We start from the raw sequence: 17801 nt of genomic DNA, 5'->3' as shown, positions 1-17801 counted from the left end.
GTTTATACTGTACATGTAGATACACCAGCCCATGATGTTTGGTTTCCTTATTATATCGGTTTTATAATGTGAAAGAAACATGCTGAAAATGTGTCATTATGCATTTTTAATCGCATGTAGCTACTGTATCCACAGAACACACCACTGGTCTGCATCTAATTTGATGCAGTCTCACAAACCAGGAGAATATTCTGAAGAAAGTAAGTTAGAAATCATCTCTCAATCAATCTTGCTTGACAAAATGTTTTTTTTTTGATAATATTGATTGTCGATTCCAGCTGTCTACTTCAGCTTCTTCTTGGGTCTGACGTGATTGATGTGTCCGCATTTCTTCTTGCTGCAGTTGATGGCACGTGGGTGTAAACGAGCGTAGCACCTAAATACGAGAGGAGGAAAATATCAACATCAACCTGCCGATATTACTGTGAAAACACAATTTCAATGTGGTTTTATTTAAGTTTTATAAAACAACAATGGGATCTCTGAGCCTTCAATTGTGCATGCAGGAAAATAAACAAAAATATGCCACCCTAGATGTTGAGACGATGTATTACGTCACAACATACATCATTAGTCTTAGAGCCTGCTCACACTGTCCTTTTGGCCGCGGCCAAAACCGGTTTTTCAGCTAAAGCCTAGTACCTTTAAGCAGTGTGAGTGGACCCGCTCCGCGCTCAACTGCGGCCAGCGGACCGTCCATGGCACGCTTGAAAGAGGTGGGCTTTAGCGGAGCCGTTTGCACATGTACGAGCACGAGCGTGCGCACGTGTATGAGCACGAGCACGAGCCCTACGGCAGTAGCGTTATGTCCGCCTGTTCGGACATGTAAATAGAAGGACGGACCATGCGTGGACATTTAACAACAACAACAACAATGGCGGTGAAAGGTTCACGTTTGTGTGGTGCGGAGGTGGAGTGTTTACTGCAGATTTGGTCGGATGAAAATATTCAAAAACAGTCGACAAGACGCACAAAAACTCCGAGGTCTGTGGAAAGATTTGTAAACAAAGCCACACACACGCGATCAATGCGTGTGACGTGTTACGGCGTGATGGCGTATGGACAGCAAGAAGCATTGGCCGGCCCTGGCAGTGTGAGTACAAACGGGGCTGGGGCGCGGGGGGGAGAGGGAGGGGGGACAAGTACCCAAAAGTCCGGGTCTCGGTCCGGGAGGACAGTGTGAGTACGCTCTTAGGGCGCACTCACACTGTCCTTCCGCACCGCGCCCCGGGCTTTAGGGTACTTGTCCCCCCTCCCTCTCCCCCCTGCGCCCCAGCCCCGTTTGTACTCACACTGCCTGGGCCTCGCGCAAATGCTTCTTGCTGTCCATACGTCATCACGCCGTAACACGTCACACGCATTGATTGACGTCATCGCGATGCGTCGCTTTGTTTACAAATCTTTCCATAGACCTCGGAGTTTTTGTGCGTCTTGTCGACTGTTTTTGAATATTTTCATCCGACCAAATCTGCAATAAACACTCCACCTCCGCACCACACAAACGTGAACCTTTCACCGCCATTGTTGTTGTTGTTAAATGTCCACGCATGGTCCGTCCTTCTATTTTCTATGTCCGAACAGGCGGACATAAATTACGTCAGAACCGTCGTAGGCCTCGTGCTCGTACACGTGCGCACGCTCGTGCTCGTACATGTGCAAACGCGCTCTACAAAATCCCCACCTCTCTCAGACGGGCCGTGGACTGCCAGCTGGCTGCAGTTATGCCCGGTGTGGAAGGACAGTGTGAGTGCGCCCTTAATGATCAACAGGACTAATCAATGATGAATAGTCCTGTTTTCCCCTCAAATTTACCTTCTTTGTCTTGGATTTTGGCTTTAATATTGTCCATAGTGTCACTGGGCTCCACCTCCAGGGTAATGGTTTTTTCCGTCAGCGTTTTCACAAAAATCTGCATCTTTTCTCAGTAGAAAGAGTCGAGAAAAGGTGTCAGTCAGAATAAGATGTGCCAACAAACATACAGAAATCATACTTTAATACAACTGAGAAAAACGCTTGTGCATGAGAAAATTGCTTGGACTGTTCCTGTATTTTTGATGTGACTTCCTCATGTTTATAATACACTATACAGGTGCTTGTATTTACTAAACTTCACCGTTTTCAGCAGGGTCTTTTGAACAACTAGTTTGCCAGTTCAGACTGGAAGGTTACATTCACATTACACATAATTAACAAGAAAGAAAACACTTACGAGTCAAAAAACGACATTTAATACACCAGTGTATGGTGAAATAGAAATTGTACACAGCCAAAATCGCACCAGTTACCTACTGCAGTCAAACCGACTTTTAACTAATAGTGCATTTCCCATAATCAAATAAAAACGATCTTTTTAGAAATTGTAAAATCTGCACTTACGTTGAGATCTTTCGCCCAGCAAACCAGGAACTTAATGAACCCAGTCCTGTGCTTAAGAAAGAAAAAAGAGGCTCATCCAGTCCGCTGCCACATCTGCACAGACGGAGGGGGGTTGTTGTGTAGATCGCAGGTGCTGACATGTTGCAGATTTACTGGCGGTCAGCTGTGTTTGAATGACACACATTAATACAAGTGCTCTAAAACAAGAAACACTGTAATATATGTTTAAAATAAGGAAATGTGTAATATATATTCAAAAAAAGAAAGCTGTCACTCTGTTTTAGTGTGTTTACATCACTAATGTGAATCGCTTTGTCCAGTCTTTCTATCTGCACCTTTCCATGTTTCATCAGGCTACAATTTCAATGGCTTCACAGTTTAGTGAAAGCCGTAATGAACCGCTAATTATACCCTACCTGGAGAAAACTACTTAAACTCTACCAACAAATCTACATTGTGTGTGTTTTTTCCAGCCATTGCACTATTGGGGACGAACTGGCATAAAAAAAAAAGAAGTCAAACTGAGATTTATTTTGTCCAAATTATATCATCAAGAACATTAATTACCCGACCTTTACACACAAAAGCCACACCATTTTTGCTACAATGAGTGAACCAAATGCAAGACAGGTTGTCACACTTCATCTAATTTTCTTTTATTCCCCCTCTCTCTAAAACACATACTGTTCTTGGTCACTGAGCTCTCTAACACGACCCTGCTCTTTGTTCCCACATGAATCAGATTAATGAAACATTAGTTTGTTTGGCATTTTCCCCACAACGACTCCACACCAGTTTGAGAGCCACAAGGTTAGGCAGCTTCACACCAAGTGATGAGTTAACAGTTTTTACAGAATCTCATAATTTTTTTACATTTGACAGGTTTGGATATGGGATGTAAAAGACTTTCTTATGCTGGCAGCTTCGGCCTATTCTCCCTTTCCTGCTGTCTCTGGGTGTCTGTACGTACTTGCGGCAGATCATCTTGTCACAGTTGTACTTTTGAGCCAGCTGTTTCAGGGAGGGCTCAATGATGCCTCCTCTCAGACGCAGGACGAGATGGAGGGTGAACTCTGGGGAAGAAAAGAAACTCTATAATAATCATGACGCTGCAACAATGAAAACAGGCAACACCTCTGTTTTATCACGTCAGGGACGGTTTGACACTGTGAAAGTCTAACCTACCCTCTGGATGTTGTAGTCTGACGAGGTGCGTCCATCCTCCAGCTGTTTTCCAGCAAAGACGAGACGCTGCTGATCAGGGGGGGTACCTAGAAACACAACAGCCACAACTGTGATTTGGTGCTTGTGCCAGGCATGGGAAGCTGACACTTGCTGTACAGCTACACTAGATTATCGCTTATGTAACTGCTCTTATTTGAAACAGATTTAATAATAGTATCCTTAATATCTGTGACGATAGAATGACTCAAGGAACATTACTACATTTTATTTGGTGTGATAAGTTGAAGGTTACATTCATTAACATCTTAATTATAAACAAAGTAACAGATTACATAAAAACTGAGGAGATTAACATTGGTGCTTTGGTTAAAAATATGGCACAGTATGAATAGAAGTAATATATACAATCAGAGGTTAACTGGGGATGTATGGCACAATCTGAAACCATTTAGACATCATAAAAAATAAAAAATGAAAATTGTTTCCTCTCTTTTAACAGAAGGTACTAGTTTTAAATATTATATCAACGGTTAGTTAAATGCATAGCATATTTGGGTTGTTGACATATACTAGGTTTTTAATGATACTATATAAGGGAAGAAAAAAAGCATAATGGAAAATGAGTTGCTATATATTTTGAACTATTAGGAATTTGTTCATCTGAGATCAATAACAGTTTAATAAAATTAACAACACTGCTCAAATGTCTGTCAGATCAATGATCATCCTAGCAATTAAATTGGTGATACTTGTTGGTGACAGTGAAGGCCAACTCATGCAGAGAAATTTTCTTTTTTTCCAGAATAATATTAACTTTACATATTTAATCAGAAAATGAGCTTAAGTGACTGACAATATTACTGTGAAAACACAATTTCAATGCAGTTTTAGTTTAGTTTTATAAAACAACAATGGAATAGAATAGAATAGAATAGAATAGCCTTTATTGTCATTGCATTTGCATACAACGAAATTGGAGTGCTACTCCCCCTTGGTACATTTTTAGAAAATAATATATAATAAAACAATAAGCAAAGTTTAATATAAGCAATAAACACACAATATAGTATAAACAATATAATAATGTGAACGTTATAAACAGATGGGGAATAGTATAAACAGATGGGTGGAGAACAGAAACTATACTAGATCTCTGAGCCTTCAGTTTGTTGTTGAGATATCAGTTACACAGGAATTTCTGCATGCAGGAAAATAAACAAACATTCACATTACACATAATTAGCATGAAAGAAAACAATTAAGAGTCAAAAAACGACATTTAATACACGAGTGTATGGTGAAATAGAAATTGTACACAGCCAAAAACGCACCAGTTACCTACTGCAGTCAAACCGACTTTTAACTAATAGTGCATTTCCCATAATCAAATAAAAACGATCTTTTTAGAAATTGTAAAATCTGCACTTACGTCGAGATCCAGCAAACCAGGAACTTAATGAGCCAAGTCTTGTGCTTAAGAAAGAAGAAGGAAGCTCATCCAGTCCGCTGCCAGATCTGCACAGACGGAGGAGGGTTGTTGTGTAGATCGCCGGTGGTGACGTGTTGTAGATTTACTGGCGGTCAGCTGTGTTTAAACGACACACGTTAATAAGAATGCTCTAGAAAAAGAAACACTGTAATATATGTTTAAAATAAGGAAATGTATAGTATATATACATTGAAAAAAAGAAAAGATGACGTCCCTGGGTGGGCTCGAACCACCAACCTTTCGGTTAACAGCCGAACGCGCTAACCGATTGCGCCACAGAGACGGTGATACACGGAAAATAGTCCTAAAGATTTATGAAATATCGATGTTTACAGTCGCTACAGTACAAGACTGCTGCTAGCGAGTCGCCGGTCAAGTACCGCCCCCTTGCGGCAGCTCGGTTCTCGGTGCACCTCACGCGAGAGCTTGCGATTCTTTTTTTCACCACTAGGGGGCCAACCGTTAACCACAGGCGAAGCATTGAAGTATGGAAATGTAATTAAAAGAGAAATGCAAACAAGAAAGCACAACATGTAAGTACGGTTATATGTGATTTAACGTCAAACGGTGACCCTTTAAAGTGACCAGACGGTTGAAAACAGCGAGCGTAACTACGGTCAAACGGTCACGTTAGCATTAGCATCGGCACGACGAAAGCCGTTTGGAAATCCTGGAAAAACAACTAACGTTAGCTCGCACGAACATAGAGTACATTTTAATTAGTGCCACAATATGTATAACTGGCATATACAACTCACTTCAAACGAAAATCCAGCGAATTAAAGCTCAAAATCACTCTCCATCTCTCGGTTGAGGATCAGTCGTGTCACGTTCAGTTGTTGGAGACGTAACGAGATCACCTGTTTGATTATGAAGGCTGCGGCTCCACTTCCTTTTACGCTATATACCTATATTTTAATCACAGGCGAAGTATTGAAGTATGAAAATGTAATTAAAAGAGAAAAGCAAACAAGAAAGGACAACATGTAAGTTCGGTTACATGTGATTTAACGTCAAACGGTGACCTTTTAAAGTGACTAAACGGTTGAAAACAGCGAGCGTATCTAAGGTCGAGGGCGAGACTAAGGTCAAATGGTCACGTTAGCATTAGCATTGGCACAACGAAAGCCGTTGGACAGTACTAGAAAAACAACTAACGTTAGCTCGCACGAACATGGAGTACATTTTAATTAGTGCCAAAACATAAATAACTGGCTCATACAACTCACTTATAACGAAAAGCCAGTGAATTAAAGCTCAAAATCACTCTCCATCTCTCGGTCGAGGACCAGTCGTGTCCCGTTCAGTTGTTCGAGACGTAACGAGATCACGTGTTTGATTCTGAAGGCTGCGGCTCCACCTCCATTTAAGCTATATATCTATATTTTAATCACAGGCGAAGTATTTAAGTATGAAAATGTAATTAAAAGATAAAAGCAAACAAGAAAGACAATATGTAAGTACGGTTACATGTGATTTAACGTCAAACGGTGACCTTTTTTAAGTGACCGGTTGAAAATAGCGAACGTATCTACGGTCGAGAGCGTAACTAAGGTCGAGAGCGTAACTAAGGTCGAACGGTAACGTTAGCATTAGCATCGCCATGACGAAAGCTAATACTGGTAAAACAACTAACGTTAGCTCGCACGAACAAAGAGTACATTCTAATTAGTGCCATGACTTATATAAACTATACACTTCTAAAGAAAAGCCAGCGAATTAAAGCTCAAAATCACTCTCCATCTCTCGGTCGAGGACCAGTCGTGTCACGTTCAGTTGTTGGAGAAGTAAAGAGATCACGTGTTTGGCTCTGAAGGCTGCGGCTCCACCTCCATGCACGCTATATATCTATATTTTAATCAAATAAATAGTATGAATATGTAACGTACTTTTGAACGTTGCCCTGGTTATATCGTCTTTGATGGTATCATGTTTTTAAACAGAAATATTACACGTTTATAACCTGTCGTAATAGCAGAAATTATTAGTGTAATTCTTGTGCAAGCCACCAGATGGCACTGCGGTACAGAAGATGCACATGCTTCCAGTCTATGGTTCGAGCTTCTTCTGTTTTTATTTTATAATTATTATTTTTTAACAATCTTTGTTTATTCAATACAAAATACAAACTTATAAAAAACATATATGAGAACAATATACACAAGAGAAGAATAAAAAAGTAGTAGTAAGTAAAAAAAGTAGTAATAACAACAAAAATGAAAATTCTCAGGCCTCATTGAGAAATCAATTTAACCAATTTAAAATATAAGGCTAAATATATACAAATACAATCTAAATTAAGTGATACAATTTGTCTAGTCAGAACTGCAAACAAAAGTGAACGTAAACACAATGTAAAAGGAATGTAGTCCATGTATATGTGCGTAATTGTCTGTACATAGTATTCAAATGCTAATGTTCACCTTGCTGTCTTTGTTTTGTTTTTTAGCTGTATGTCTGTTCTGTATATGTACATTGAGAGCAACAACAAACCACTGTCAAATTCCTAGTGTGTACACATACTTGGCCATTTAATATGATTCTCGTCTATCTATCTGGCTAATTTACATCTTTTATTGGTATATTTTATTTTTTTGCAGGGTTGGAGAATTTCTTACTGCGTTACTGCTGCTGAATGTTTATAGAAGAGCAGTTTCAATACTCAGTAGGAAAGAGTGCAAATATAAAATGAAAAAAATAACAGTAATGTGCAAATACAAAATATATACAGTACAGTATGACAACGACAGATGAACCAAGAGGTAGGGCCTTAAGAGTTAATATTCCAAAAAAATAATCAATGTATAAATTATTACATACATATTAAATCAAAATGATTTGAGTATATTAAATCATCACAAGAGACATACATAGAAAGAGTACAATTATGACTTTTATTTACTGCAACTAAATATCTACTGCATGCTGTGTAACAATTTCATTATTTTACAATATTTAACAACCACTATACTGGGTCAATATACTGTATATAAATATTTATATTTGTATATGGACCTTTGCAACATGAAATAAACTGGGACACATCTATAATGTTAACATTTACAACTTTGAAATAATCTATAATGTGTTTAATATGTATATGCAGACTATTCATTGGTCTTACGTTAGCTATCCAAGTTTACATATATTGTTTTGCTGTTGTGCTATTTCTTATTTGTGATCTCTTTTTAGTTTTCACACAAACGTGCTTTGTGAACTTGCTATATGATAAACAGTGTAAACAGTCTGCAGTATATATAGGCAACAATGAACAAGACATCAGGCAGGCACCGTACACATTCACGATTCCCTGATTTTACTTCACACGCGGACCACCAACCACCAACCCTGCCCATAGAAAAGTGACTTCAAAAGCATTCTTGTGTCTGCATTAGTGTCACTGCGCACGACTATAACGGTGGTTCAGAGGAGCTTCAGTTGCCCCAGTGGCCTAATGGATAAGGCACTGGCTTCCTCAGCCATCAATTTTGGGTTCGATCCTATCTGTGGCCCATAACCCAGAGGTCGATAGATTGAAACTATCCTCTGCTATATCAATGTTTTACTAATGATAAACTTCTTAGAACTTTAACAACCTGAATTATTGTGTCATCAGCATACAGGAGCTGTAGTAAATAGGGTAAAGGATCAAACATATCCATCATACATAGCTGAATATGTAAACTATGGCTGTTTTAATTTTGGGATAACAGATTTACGTTAAAAAAAATCATCAAGACTTTACTGAGCTTTACGCATCCTGTCAGCTACAGACGCCCTGTGGTTGGTCAAGTTATTTAGGACACAACTGTTGGTCAGCATAGATAGTTTGGAGTTCAGGGTGTCTTTACTTTTCTCCCAACAATAATCTCCTCCTTGATCCACATTTTCCTCTCCTCCTTTAACGTACTCTTCTTCTTCAACCTCGCTCTCTTCATCACTGCGTTCATCTTTTTCCAGCTGGAATAACAGAAGCAGATACAGGGTTAAACGTGTATGAGAAAGCTAAGGGACTAGTCTAAACTCGGATGTTAATTTAGGAATTGACTCCACATTTGTCTTCTCATATGAAGGCTAATATGCAAGGATTAACAATTATCAATCAGACATATGGCCTATTTCACTGCAGATTCTCACCTTGCCTTTCAGGAACTTATAAACCATGCGTAAGATTAAGCCAGCCCAGAAGATATGAAGAGCCTGCAGCACCATCAGCAGGACGTTGAAAAAGTAGTAGCCGGCAAAAGGTTCAAACTCTTCCATGGACAACACCAGGGTGGTGTGGATGATTCTGTAAGTAAATCAAATAATAAAAGTAGATTTGAAAAAAGTGTTTCTGACACCAGACCTATAAGTAACCCATGCTGCATTAAGTTTTTAAACCAAAAATGGAAAAACATCTTAAGAGTCAAGCTTACTTGCTGGGGAAAATCACCAGTCGAGTCACAAGGAAGACCACAGCAAACACAACAAACAGCATGTCACACGTTTTCCTCCAGCCAGTGCCATAGTTAAACATCTTGGCAGACTGCAACGATATAAATGACTGTATTAATCTAACAAATACAAATCATAATTGAAGCTATATGTAAAGCAAAGTCACTGAACAAAACATCAAGCTTTAGGCCAAAAGAGGTAATAAGCTGGACTGGAGATTAAAATAATAGGCTCCGATTGCTGGAGTATGGTCTGGCTACACAGGCTTATCATTCTGGGATAGAGGGAAAAAAACATTGTGGCTTGTTTGTATTTCTTCAAATTAATCATAATCGTCTTGGGTGAAGCTAGGCAGATGGTGCCCTTGCAAAATAGATTACTGACCAGCTTTATCCCTGCACTGTATATCCGGTAAACCAGACCAAACATGAGCAGACTACCAGGCTATTCACTATTCTGTATATCTGAAATATTATTATCAGTTTTATTGTTGTCTTTACTGCTTTTTTGCTTTTTTACACTTTGTACTGAGTGCAAGAATACAGCACAACTTGGGTTTAAAAAAAAGAAGAAAATCTTTAAATTCTTATAGACAATCCAATGCTTTGTACAGGTAAACAAAGTTCACCTTGGACTGCTAAAGTGCTTTTAGCTATCAGGCCTCAGTCACAGGATATTACCTATTTTCTTAGAGTGACCTTAAGCACAGTGAACCTCAGACACCCAGTTTTTCTCATTTTGGGGGTTACACAGAGGCAGACAAATGGCCAATACGAATCTGTGGTGATATGTTCCGAAGAGAATAATTAAATGTATAAGGTCCCTTGTGCGTGTTTAGTTATGGCCCTAGAGTCTTAAGAAATGACATGGGACTCTTAATGTACAAGTTGTTCTTTTAAGTCCTGCCAGTGTTACATGAAAGCAGCATGACAGTAAGTATGTGAGATTACACGTTACCTCGAGCAGGATGTCAGAGGAGTCATGAAGCAGCATGACCAAGGTGCCGATGCGAATGTAGTTGACACAGTAGGAGAAACTGAGCAGAAAGATGGTCGCCAAATGGTGGATCACCTGTTCTTTAAAGTCCTGGCACAGCAGACATATATAGTATGTACTCAGTGAAACAAATTTATCTTTGTGTATAGTCACTTATTAACCGTGTGTTAAGGGAGGGAGAAGTACACATCAACAAAAATGAAATATGATCAGGCTGAACAAACATAAGGCTCATACCTTCACTTGTGTCCTCCTCAGGGCAAAGTGTTGTGAGGCAATATAGGTTAGAAGCTCAGGGGGAGAATCTGTTGTGTAACTTTTATTAATGAATGAATGTTGAGGTCCTCACCTTCCTCTTAATGTCCACTGAGATCCGGAGGAGCAATGATCCATAAAAACCCAACTCTAGCATGTAGTACCAGTAATGAGCACTCTCCATGGGCTGCGGACAAAAATTATTCAATAGTCAATAAAAAGTGATTAAAAAAGCACCTGGACACTCGTTGCACAAAAACTGAGCCATATCAACAAACACTGGTGAGCAACAGAAAAACAAAACTTAAATTATAGATTAGGAATTACAGTTTTTAGCTCAAGTATGTCCTCTCAGTTAAAATTTGTAGCATCAAAATGTGTCTTTAAAACCATCTGTCTTTTAAGGAAGGATAGCAGTAAATAAGGAGAGCTCAAATTTTGATTGGTTGATCAACAGAACATTAATCTGCGGTCATTTTATAGTATTTTTATTATTTAACAGGACAAGCATGTGCTAGTTTTAACCGTTAACTCTGCTGTGACAGTAAACTGAATATCTTGGACACAACCAGACATATGAAGACGTCTTTTCATAAGCTCAAGACCCGACACGTTAATCAGGTCTCCTAGTGAACGTTTTTGTTATTAATGAGATATTACACACAACTGCTTTGTAATCAGTCTGCAATGTAGACTACAATAAAGTAAAACACCAGGCAGGCAGGCAGGCAGGCAGGCAGGCAGGCAGGCAGGCAGGCAGGCAGGCAGGCAGGCACGCACGCACGCACGCACGCACGCACTCACTCACTCATTCACTCACTCCTTACTCACTGATCACTTTTTCACATTCTGTGAATTTATTTCACAGAAATACATAAGAAGATTATCTCAAAAAGGATTATGGTGTCAGTGTTACTGTCACGGTGGATTTCCATCACTTGAAAAAGCCTAAAATTTCAAAAAAATGTAGCAGAGTGGCGCAGCGGAAGCGTGCTGGGCCCATAACCCAGAGGTCGATGGATCGAAACCATCCTCTGCTATCAAGTTTTGCAAAGAAACTGAATATTATTGGACAAAGTTGCTCTACATATGGTAACAGGCTGACTTTAATATTATAAAGAGCCTAAGAAACACAATTTTCATAGCAAGCTTGACAACAAATAGCAAGGGGGGAACTCCTTTGTTTTCTTCCTACTATGGCATTCCTCAATTCTTGACTCATTTAGATTTATTTACCAATAAGGTAAATTAATTGTAATTGAAGTAATTGAATTTAAATTCTGAGAAAATTCATTGTTCTCAGTATTATTCATGCAGAACGAGATTTAGTTTACCATATTGTATTTGTTTTACATTTCCTCTTTAAAACTAATTAAATCTGTTCCCTTCAAACTCAAATTTCAGTCGGACTACCTTTAAAAGCTGATCACATTTCACAGATTACACATAAAACAAGGTGACATCGCACCAGCAACAAATCACTTTTCACTAGACCACTAGTGGTTGATTTACATTGCAAGCATGTTCCTTTCTGTTTCTGTAACATTTATAGATGTATAGTTAACCAGTGTACTGACCTGATCTGACGCTTCTGCTGTGCTTACTTTATGTACTGTATTTTATTTTATTGCTTTGAGAAACCAAATCTAGGGTTACAAATGGTGACCTCTCACCGGCAGATGGACTTACTGCTAGTGCTGTGTGATGTAATTTTTTCCTTTGTCTTTGGCCTGGCAAGTAAATGAGTCTCCAACCTCACATTACTGAAAGTGTTGTTATTAATGAGATATCAATGCATCAAACATGCATTTTAGATAAATGTGTTGAGAGTATACTTTTGCTCAGCGCTGCTGAATTATATGTATGGAACGCAGGGGATATTGTTATAGTAAACAAACATTGTGATGGCCTCTATAGGACACTAACGACAAAAATGTCATAACGAGATGAGATGATGTTATGTTTTCACCTGAAGTGGATAGTGCTTCCAACATTCCCTGCGGTCCCAGAACCAGGGTCTCTGTTTTGAAAAAGACAAGTATATGTTTTAAACCAATAAATCTTTAAAAAAGCAATGCTATAGCTATTAAACTCTTTCTTAATCAATACTCACATCAATCAAGCAGGCCAGTCCACCTATGAAGGCTGTGAGGTAGAAAAAGAACCTCCAACTGCAAAATAAAACAATTCTGAACACTGAAACACAAGGCACATTAAAAATGTAAACAAGTTTACAAATTAATCAACAAAGTTTGGACGTGTTTCCTCTTTTAAAATCAAAAAGTCAAGTTCTCAAGGGTTTTTACACAGCTGTGTCAGGATTTTGCAGTGAGTTAAAGTGTTCTTGAGGAGGTCATCCGTAAACAATAAAAGGATTGAATGAGAGAGTACTTACGCAGCTTCACCAAACTTCTTAGTTTGACACGGCCTGTCTTGGTTCCTGCGAAGTCTGAACCAGGTCTCAATCTGCCTCTGAGTCTTGCCACACAGCGACATCAAGCTAACAATTTCGCTCTGAAACAACAATGGAAGAGAGAAACTGATGAAATTGAGAAGGACGGAGAGCAGAAAGCGAATTTGGAAGATACTGAGTATAATGTAACCAGAAACAGGGCATAAAAGAGGAAATGACAAAAGGGAGGCACAGAGAGGCAGAGAGATCATCTCCATTTTACTATGCACTAAATCAACACTGGTGCTAAGTTACTTCCAAAGTGTAGTCATAGCAAATTGTAAAAGCTAACAAGTATTTTTTGCGTGGTATTTGAAATGTCTCCTGAAGCAGATTAATGATCATCTGCAGGTTTTAAACAAACAGGCCTGCAGGGATTAATTAAACGGGAGTTGCGTGATGCAGTGAAGCCTTTCTAAAAATACATAGAGAGAAATAAATATGAATAATTGTCTGGGAGCATTTCTAGTTTATCCAGAAGCTGAGAGAGAACAATGAGTGTATGAGACTTGAGTTAACGTGTTTTTTTTCTCTAGGATAGGTTTTCCAGGAACAAGGATGTGTTGCCTTCACACAACTCCTGTTCCCCTCTGCTTTTCATACAGAGATCATTATCCCAACAACGAACTAACAAGAGGAAATAAATGCTTAAAATTGGCATTTGGGGAATTAATAAAAAAACTTTGTCTAGATCCTTCTCCAACTTCTCCTGGATGGCTCTAAAACATGCTACAGATGGAGCTGAAGTGCATAAATGCTGAGGCCTTATTCCGACTAACCTGTGTTGGCTGTCTGCTCTTCTGGGTGTAAAACGACTCCAGCTTCGGGGAGGGGGCGGCAGTCACCTGTGATCTATTCTTCACCCCCAAACATCTGCCCATGGGTGGGGCCAAAAATCTGGAGGCAACAAAAGACAGCTTACACAAATGATATCCCGGTAACACCCACACTGGGATAGTCAGGACACCAGCCCGCAGTTGTTTAGCCATACTCACTACACACAATAAGCCATTTAACAGTCAGTCTAAAGCAAACACTTTAGAACTATAACTGAAGGCTGTATAATGTACACGTTCATGCAGGCAACAAAGATGCATGTGTGTGTACTAAGATAGTTGTATTTAAGAATATGTTAAGATAAAGTCCAGAGAAGGAAGTGTAAGGAACAAGGACACACAGTAGACAAATATATACAGATATCAAATATATCTAAGTTAAAAAACGACATACTTTACTCTATATAGTGTATATATGTATAGTAGATTGGTATACATGCAAAACTGAAAATTAACATAAATATAATATGAACAATATAGATAAACGTAACTTATATAGTAAATATGAGATAACAGAATTACGACATAACAAAGTAGCATAGTATAGGAATAACAATGATGTTTCAATAAGCCATTTGATTCTAATGAATGTGTGTGTGTGTGTGTGTGTGTTTAAAAAGGCCTATGAGGCTTGTGACAAGCTATAATTTAAATTAGCTTTAATTAAAAATCATCCATTTAGGTAAGAACATTTTTATTTATTTCTATCTCTTTCTCTCTCTGTCTGTCTGTTTGTCTCTCTTCCTAGTGCCCAAGTTTCTCTTTTTTCCTGATGACAACAAAGCCTGCTTTGCCAAAACACCTGCTCACTCACCCACGGGAAATGCTGGATGACATTTTGGAAGTCCAATACCAGCGTTCATAATTGCCCTTCAAAAACCTCGGACATTTGTTTCTTAAACGAGGAATGTATGCTTTATTTCAGGCCAGGCAGGAGAAGTGTTTACTTCTCTTCCTGTAACGCCTACAATATCCCAAACACATAACCTAGATCTTTACAGAACAAAGAGATCAGGTGTGTCTTACCTCTCAAACACACAGCGAAGGGCGACAAAGCCCAGAGCGAGGGGCAGAGCCATGAGAAGGTCCGGGGGCCGTGGTCGGTCAGAGTCAGCCAGCTGTTCAACGTCTTTCCAGGTCAAACCTTGAGGAAACCAGTAGTCCTGCTTCCATATATCGGGCAACAGGTCCATTCTGCTGCGGCTGCACAGGCAGAGTTGAAGAAGAAAAAGAAAACATAAAAATTAAACTAACTTTCTACATAGTTAAGCCTCGGCCCATCAACATGAGATTTTAGATTAACCTAATCTGGGAAGCCTGGTACTTGGATTTAAGTAAATTGTGAATAGAGTTTGACCTCAGAGGCCTTTTGTTGAGTGCTTTTGTTTGTGTGTGTATGTACAGTAGGCAGGTATGGTGGCACATGCACAAGAGAGATAATAAGACAAGGCCTAAAGTTCTACAGCACCATTACTGATTTCAGGAAAAGAGCAGATTTAAATTTATATTATACTTAGCCTAATCAAATACATTGTACAGACGTTCACCAGGCAACTTTTCAGGCTCACAACTCTTTTCTTGCTTATAACCCCGGAATAAGAGAAATACTATGTGGGCATATCATAAACATCTAGAGAGTTTATGGTCAACAGAGTACAATATTTGCCACATCAGCTACATCTATGTCAACTACAAAAATGCCATCAAAATATGAAAACTAACATTAATAAGTCACATCAAAAGTTATAAACAATACCTTAAGTTTAATATCTTCAAGAATTTGACTCAATAATGCCATAAAACAACAATGTAGTTTCTAAAAATGTGAAACTAAAAGAAGACTATTATAATATTACAATAAAAAGCATAATCTCAACTAAGAGTACCACACGCATACTGTACAAGCCTACACAAGAGTATGGAAATACCTTGTCTTTGTTGAACCCCGACTGAAAACCTGATAGAAGTACAGGTAGAGGTTGTATTTATTTTCCACGGTGAAACCCACCAAAGTTGTAGTTTAACCGTGGAAAGAAATGGAGCTGCAGGAGAGAGACTAACCTGGCGGCTGCTGTAAAGAAATGATGAACGGGTCGATCCAGAGGACAAACGAATTAAATCCACTTTAAACTGTGCATTTGTTTCAGCCTTATGATGCGCCTCAGTACCGCTGTATCCTAACGACTTCACCACAGAGAAAAGTGTCCGTCGTCGCGGATGATGTGTCAAGTTAGACACGATGAAGAGAAGATGCTGCTACAAAATAAAACCCAATGGTAAAGCAGCGCTGCGGGTTATAATCGTTTTAGGCAGCAACAGGAACACGTGGTTGCAAGGATACGTCTGTTTTTGTTTTCCGAAGCACGTTTTTACCGAAGTCACAACACAAACACAAGTGCAGACGCCTCAAAATGCTAAAGTGGGGACTGCATTTGCATAATCATAAAATATTTACCAGATAAAATAAGTGCAATATTTTCAACCTTCTACAAAACATATATTTGATTAATTAGAACTCGTGTTTTCCCACAATGTTGTTCAGCTAATCTACTGTAATTGCTGGTGAACCGAACTCAGGTGTACCTTTATTTTGAAGGCTTCTCTGTCTTATTCTAACAAGGATGTAACTTGATGGTTGAGCGAATAATGTAACACTAGGGGCGTTTCCAGCCCACAGCGACGGTTCACAAACCATTAACTCAACATGGGCAACAAGGAAAACATTGAATCAGAAGAAGTCTGCAGTGTTTAACTGTCAAATAAAAACTGAAATGGTTTAGGCTGAAACTGGCGTTATATAAACCTAAGCCCTGTAACCTGTAAATACGCTTTTTCAGGTTTTACTTGCTAAAACAGCAGTGATACAATGTAACTTCTGAGAGAATAAATAATAATTTTACTTTTACGAATAGAAAGTTGAAATCATGATAAAAAATACTCCCACCAATGGGTTTTGCAGCTACTGCCTAAGCTAAAGTTAGCAAACTTTAGATATTACTCTAGGCTAACTACTGACTATATGGCCTTTCTCTGCCATTGTCTAAGTTTTGAGCAATAATTGCTACATATTAGTTGATTTTCAGCAAAATGTGCATTAGTTATGTGTAATAACCTTTCCTTATATTCTACCAATAGTTGTACTCTACAGTTAACACAAAATGCTTGCCACATCTTTGACTGGAAATTCCACGTATATCTTATTACGTTTCCTTATTCTCCACAAGGTTGATTCTCCATGGTCGATTGTGTTCATGACAGGTGTCTCCTGGGTTACCACTCTCGAGTAAAGCAGCTGATGAAACCCATGGAAACAATCCAGGACAATTCCAGGACTTCATAGTTGGAAGGTAAACACACCTCACCAAATGTGTGCACAGCCCAGGTGTAAAGCACACAAACTTTACTCCCCTAAAACACACACAGACATGCACTTCTCTCCTTAACCTAAACCAACACTGGTACACGCACACACACCCACACACACACACACACACACACACACTCCAGATGATAGTATTGTCATGTAAGGGGGTTTTCAGGCTGTCTGCTGATAACATCACTGCTGTTATGCTGATGAGCTCTTCTTTTTGGTCATGCTCAGCAGCAAGCAGGACCACAGCTGTGTAATGTGAAAACATTGCCATGTTTACGTAAAATATGTGATGTTTTTAAATGACTTACTGGGAGATACTGAAGCAATGGAAAGGGTGTTTGCGTATATTTTCCAACAGACGGTTGTGATTTGCATGTGTGTGTGGATGTGGGCTAATGAAAT

General features: G+C 39.0%; 1 protein-coding gene and 1 long non-coding RNA gene across 3 annotated transcripts; both read right to left on the bottom strand.

Moving 5' to 3' along the window:
- Nucleotides 1-150: 150 nt before the first annotated feature.
- LOC310957525 lies at nucleotides 151-5067 on the bottom strand. Its single transcript, XR_014593511.1, has 6 exons — nucleotides 4991-5067; nucleotides 3562-3647; nucleotides 3347-3449; nucleotides 2377-2539; nucleotides 1813-1915; nucleotides 151-376 (listed from the first exon to the last, which is right to left on the bottom strand). It is a non-coding gene; the product is annotated as an uncharacterized lncRNA (long non-coding RNA).
- A 2480-nt stretch (nucleotides 5068-7547) lies between these two features.
- On the bottom strand, nucleotides 7548-16199 carry LOC310957954 (ceramide synthase 2-like). Of its 2 annotated transcripts, XM_083928720.1 has the most exons (12): nucleotides 16088-16155; nucleotides 15955-15983; nucleotides 15053-15229; nucleotides 13970-14087; nucleotides 13134-13252; nucleotides 12852-12909; nucleotides 12708-12758; nucleotides 10833-10925; nucleotides 10445-10573; nucleotides 9469-9578; nucleotides 9188-9341; nucleotides 7548-9010 (listed from the first exon to the last, which is right to left on the bottom strand). In XM_083928720.1, the coding sequence occupies exons 3-12, from the start codon at nucleotides 15217-15219 to the stop codon at nucleotides 8792-8794; spliced, it is 1218 nt and encodes a 405-aa protein (XP_083784846.1). In that variant the 5' UTR covers nucleotides 15220-15229; nucleotides 15955-15983; nucleotides 16088-16155; the 3' UTR covers nucleotides 7548-8791. The 2 variants fall into 2 exon arrangements, with proteins under 2 accessions (XP_083784846.1, XP_083784845.1); XM_083928719.1 differs by lacking the exon at nucleotides 15955-15983 and having other exon boundaries at nucleotides 16088-16199.
- Nucleotides 16200-17801: the final 1602 nt, after the last annotated feature.

The sequence above is a fragment of the Echiichthys vipera genome, assembly GCF_963691815.1.
Source record: "Echiichthys vipera genome assembly, chromosome: 15".
NCBI classification, from domain to species: domain Eukaryota; kingdom Metazoa; phylum Chordata; class Actinopteri; order Perciformes; family Trachinidae; genus Echiichthys; species Echiichthys vipera.
The sequence above is the reverse complement of the archived record's forward strand: the minus strand, read 5'-3'. Positions and strand labels throughout refer to the sequence as shown.